Here is a 5,630-nt window from a genome sequence, read left to right as displayed (position 1 = left end):
TTCGCCGAACTAGTGCACCTATACATCCGACAAGTGTATTAGGTGTGTTGGGGACACAAGAGACTTCTTGTATTGTAATTGCGGGGTTGCTTGAGAGGGATATCTTTGACCTCTACCTCCCTGAGTTCGATAAACCTTGGGTGATTCACTTAAGGGAAACTTGCTGCTGTTCTACAAACCTCTGCTCTTGGAGGCCCAACACTGTCTACAGGAATAGAAGCGTGCGTAGACATCAAACGCCGGATGGAGTATTTGGGGATCGCCGGTAATCACGTTTTCGGGGCCATCTCCCCCCACCAGCGTCCCCTAATTTGATGAGGATCTTCCCCTAGTCTCTTGTCGTTGCATTGAAGGTATTATGGCATCTCCAACGTGGCGACCCATCCCGCGCCTGCGCGTCTGGATGGGTCCAGCCGGATAAAAAAGCGGCCCAACGCGGCGACGCACCACAAATGCGAATGGCCGCGACGTCCGGGACGACGCAAACCCGGCCCAAATCTGGGCTAGGTTTGCGTGGCCGCGGATGGCACGGGGCGTCCGGTCACGTCCGGACGCTTGGCTGCTCGTCTCCCTTGGGCCCACCTGTCGGTGACCGGGGAGGCTTATTAAATGTGGACTGGAGGGACATCCCTCCAATCCACTCCACTGTCCACTCCCCAAGAGCAACCACCTCCATGGCCCCGAAGCGACGGTTCGCTCCCGGAGCCAATGACGAGGAGGCGAGCAGCAGCCGCCGTCCTCCGCCAGCGCTGCGGGCCGGAGGAAACCGCGGCGGCCTCCACATCGGAGAGGCCGCCCGCGGCGGCGCGGCATTGCCGCAACCGCCGCCGCTGCTCCTCGAGCCGAAGCCGGAGTCCTCGGAGGAGGACCCCGACCTCCGCGCCGCCCTGCTTATCTCGGTGGCGGAGGAGGACGCGAAATGGCCGCACCTCCATCCGGCCATTCGCACCTCCGAGATGGAGGAAGCCGCCCGGCAGGCGGTGGAGGAAGCCGAGGCCTGGGAGTTGTACGCCCAGGCCCGCCAGGCGCGACGGGAGGAGGAGGAAGCGGCGCGGCGGGAGGAGGCCAGGCGCCGCGCTAAGGAGGAGCGGCGCGAGGAGCAGCGGCGGCAGGAGGCCAGGCGCCGCGCGGAGGAGGAGCGGCGCCAGAAGGCCAGGCGCCATGCCTGGCAGGAGAGGGAGCAGCGCCTCAGGGAGTAGGCACTGCTCCGTGCGCCGCCGCTTCCTCGGGTGGCTCCGGACCCCCATTCCGCCTGGGAGGAGGGCCTGTGGTCTCCGTGGCCGGACTCCCCGGCGCGGTCGAGCCACAACAGTGCCTCGCCGCCCGGGGACATCGTCGACGCCGACGCCGATGACGCCCACAGGGACTAGGCGGCGCACCGGCGGCCACCGCGCCGTCGACCAAACCCTAGCTTAGGGTTTTTTAATTTGTTTTTAATATTAAAGCCCATATAGAGGGCTTCTTTTGTTAGTTTATTTTCCCAAAATAGGGCTATGTACAAATGTACCCAAAATAGGGCATATTTTAATGAAATTTAGTTCGAATTAGCGTTCAAAATTTCGTTTTGTTTTTTCCCGAATGTGCGCTGCGTCCGCGCGTTGAGCGCAGCGTGCGACCCAAACGGACACGCGAACGCGGGACGCTGTCCGGGTGTCCGCGCGGCCACCCAAACGGCCCAAAACGGACGGCCCAGCGCGTCTGTTTGGATCGCTCGGTTGGAGATGCCCTTAGGCTTTAGACCTATCGTTGTACGTACTACTTTCTCCTCTACCTCTGCTCTATTACTGGTGTAATAGCTATGACCCCCCTTAAACACTCTCTTGTTTCCTTTACCTCCGCCCTCTAAAACTGTTGTAATGTTCCCCTGATACTCCTTTGGGAGAGGTTAAGATATTAGCCCAGGTCAAAAAAGAAATGCGAGTCACACACGGAAGCGGATGTTGAGACAAGTACACACCAACAACGAAGTGTATTACAGACGTGTGGGCCCTAGGATTAAGAAAGTAACGGGCAGCTGTGTCCAGAAAAAAGAAAGAACGATGAGCTGAACGTATAGTCTGAGAAATTCTGTTGCTTAAATTTGTACGCTTGTGAAAACGAATCATCCATGCTATATATGGGTGGTGGTTCGCACACGACTCTGTGCACACAAGGATCACATTCCAGAAACCAATCGTACCCGCCTGAAGAAACAAAAGCCGGTCGCCTCTTTGGAATTGGAAGGAAAAAACCAATATAAAGCTGGCCAGTTCGTCCTGCACTGCAACCGCAAGACAATCTCAATCACACAGCACGCCCCTTTAGTACGCTGCTGGTGGACGACACATGGCTTTGACAACCGCGGTGCCGGAGGTGGTGCTCAGGTCCGGAAACGCCAGACCTATGCCGGCGATCGGCATGGGCACGGCCAAGTTCCCGGTCGTGCATGAGACCACCAGGGACGCCGTGCTTGCGGCCGTGGAGGTCGGCTTCCGCCATTTCGACACTGCTTCCCTGTACGGAACGGAGCTGCCGCTAGGCGATGCTATCGTGGAGGCTGTGCGCCGCGGCCTTGTGGCATCCCGGGAAGAGGTGTTCATCACGTCCAAGCTCTGGTGCACGCAGTGCCACCCGCACCTCGTGCTCCCGTCCCTCCGGGAAAGCCTCCAGTAAGAAGCCTCGTGCACCCGATCAATTTTGCCTATCCGGCCAGTCAATTTGCTTGATCTCGACCATGACGATGATTCAGGAACCTGCAAATGGAGTATGTGGACCTGTACCTGATCCACTGGCCGGTCTGCATGAAGCCTGGGCCAGGGGTGTTCCCGGCCAAGCGGGAGGACGCCGTGCCGCTCGACTTCGAGGGCGTGTGGCGGGAGATGGAGGAGTGCCACCGCCTGGGGCTCGCCAAAGCCATCGGCGTCAGCAACTTCACCACCTGGCACCTCGACAAGATCATGGCGGCCGCCACTGTCCCGCCTGCTGTCAACCAGGTTCCTGTCTAACCAAGATTACTGAATACTAGCCTGCATATGCTAGCAGTTCGTTGATAGATCGATAGATCGTAACTAGAACTCTGCGTGATATCTGCAGGTCGAATTGAACCCTCTCTGGCAACAGAGGAAGCTGAGGAAGTACTGCACAGAGAAGGGCATCCACGTCGCGGCGTACTCGCCGTTGGGTGGGCAGAACTGGTCCAGGGAGGGCAACGCCGTGCTGGAATCAGGGGTGCTGGCCGAGATCGCCAAGGCTAGAGGAAAGAGCGTCGCACAGGTACCCCAATAGATAGCTGGATAGGTTGTGCACGCAGAGGACGCCCTCGGCCTTTCTCCTTACCACACAGTCGTCACGCAATCCAAGAGCATGATATCCATATGACAGTAACGGGTCCTGTTTTCTTCGTGTCCTTCAGGTAGCATTGAGGTGGATTTATGAGCAAGGACTGACCCCAATCGTCAAAAGCTTCAGCAAGGAGAGGCTCAAGCAAAACATTCAGATATTCGACTGGGAGCTGACTGAAGACGACCTCGTCAAGATCGGCCAGATTCCACAGAAGAAGATTGTCACAGCTGCTAACGTGATTTTCTCGCCAGAGGGGAAGTTCACGTCAGTTGATCTTTCAGACATTGAGATTGTAGAAGAATAGTTTAGACGCTGAGTGTGCATGTACTCTAATGTAAACTAAAGAAAAGTACCTTCCTTAAGATTGAGAATAAATAACGAAGTGCAATGATAGGGTCCGACGCTGGTATTCCTCTTCACTCAGGACTCGGCCATACTTTGATTCAAGCTTCGGTGCCGGAAGTATGATGTACTCGGACCCAAGGTTGTCCTGAATCCTGATATAGTGTGATACGGGGATGTAGATACGGATACCACGAGATGGCAACACGTGGATTTTTCTGATGCCAATGTAGATATTCTTTTTGATAAAGTAAATATATTAATATCGATAGATACCAAATACACCCAAAATCTGCAATAACGCAGTACCCTAATGTGGTAGTACGGATGCACACAACCACAACAGAAAAAAAAAACCCCGCTATAGTACTCCAGTCCTACCAACAACAGTAAAACCACCACCAAGACAACACCTAAAATTCAGACTCTCCACAACTGACGCCTCCAAGATGGGAACATTGCACAAGCGCTATCATCGTCCAATTAAAAGATCTTAAGTTGACAGCCAGGAGATAGTCCCCGATCTCAAAACAATGCCTTAAACAAGCACAACCAATTAAGTTCAGACCTTGGATTTCACCCTAAAACGTAAGACTCTAAACTTCACTTGTGCTGTCGGCTCCACTTGCATACTTCTGTCACGATACCCATAATACTTAGCAAATCCCTCAATAACACCATGAGTCGATCCTCCGTTGCTAGTCCTGCAATCCGGCCTTGAAGAAATTCTCCGTCTCTGATACACCATGGACCAAAATGTCATCTGCTGGCAACACAGAATATAGCTTCGCGCCGCTCTCTCCCGAACCAAATGGTTAGAATAAAAGCATGGGTGTGCATGACCAAGTACCTCCAAAACTAGCAAACTCCACGCACGTGCAATGTTACATTTGTAAGCGGAGCCTTCCGAAACTCAACATCCAGCCAAATCCAGACGGACATGCATAAGGAAAATCTTCGTCTTGGCGCGCGAGATATCTGAGCACCACCACCTTTATTCATGCCGATCGATCATCCCTCAAACGACCCACCGAAAACCTGCATGCCGCCACTCCAAACCCTACCAGCGACCCAGACGGCGAGGCCAGATGGGGGAAGGAGACGACAATGCAGGGTCGATCCTCCACCGGAACTAGCCCAACGCGCAGCGAAGATCGAAATTGGGTGGGTGGGAGGGGCGCGAGGGTGGGGGAGCCTGGAAGACATCATGATTGAGATTTGGGATCACCACCACCGCCACCCGCCGGCCATCATCTTCACTCCATCCATGGCGCCGCCGGGAAGAGATCTCTGCCTCCACCCGACCAGGGGCACCGCCCTGGACGTTGCACGATGATGACCCAACCAGACCCTCCCTAGCGGCCATGGCGAGGATCCCCGGCGACATCCACCCCCAACCACCTTCGGCGGCTGGGTCCACCGCCACCGCGGAGAGGTCCGACGGCAGCGACAGTGAGAGGAGGGCGCGGCGGGGGACATGGAGCCATCACAGGGAGATCGCCCCCGGAGCCTCCCTAGGGAGCGGCCCGTGGGGGTACGGGGCCAATGTAGATGCTGAAGTTGTTGCACACTCTTCAAACCGCCTCATTGATGCTTGGAGGAAGCTTCTTCTCGGAATCACGAACTCTCCCTTTGCTGAGAGTCCATTGAGTGATGGGTTCTCTTCGCCAAAATTCATGGCCTCATGCGGGACACCAACCAAGCCAACTAGGAGGTCACCCTCCAAGAGTAACAAGCTCACGATCTCTCACTCGAATTAATCGTGGTGGAGAGCTCAACACTATTCAATGATGCAAAGCAAAAAACACCAAGGGTGTTCAATCCTTCACACTCAAATCCCCCCAAAGCAACAAATGCTATGATGAAATTAGAGAGGAAGAACAATGAAGGAAATCAACAAATGACTCAAAGATCAAGATCCCAAGAGTTCCCCTCACTTGGAGGAGAAATGGATTGGAAGAGGTTGT

The 5,630-nt window shown here is 55.0% G+C and overlaps 1 protein-coding gene across 1 annotated transcript; it reads left to right on the top strand.

The window, feature by feature from the left end:
- The first annotated feature begins 2,325 nt into the window (after positions 1–2,325).
- On the top strand, positions 2,326–3,719 carry LOC124674561 (deoxymugineic acid synthase 1-D-like). Its single transcript, XM_047210605.1, has 4 exons — positions 2,326–2,648; positions 2,729–2,972; positions 3,073–3,252; positions 3,392–3,719. The coding sequence occupies exons 1-4, from the start codon at positions 2,326–2,328 to the stop codon at positions 3,623–3,625; spliced, it is 981 nt and encodes a 326-aa protein (XP_047066561.1). The 3' UTR covers positions 3,626–3,719.
- The last annotated feature ends 1,911 nt before the right edge of the window (positions 3,720–5,630 follow it).

Source organism: Lolium rigidum, chromosome 7 (genome assembly GCF_022539505.1).
Source record: "Lolium rigidum isolate FL_2022 chromosome 7, APGP_CSIRO_Lrig_0.1, whole genome shotgun sequence".
NCBI lineage: Eukaryota > Viridiplantae > Streptophyta > Magnoliopsida > Poales > Poaceae > Lolium > Lolium rigidum.
The sequence above is the reverse complement of the archived record's forward strand: the minus strand, read 5'-3'. Positions and strand labels throughout refer to the sequence as shown.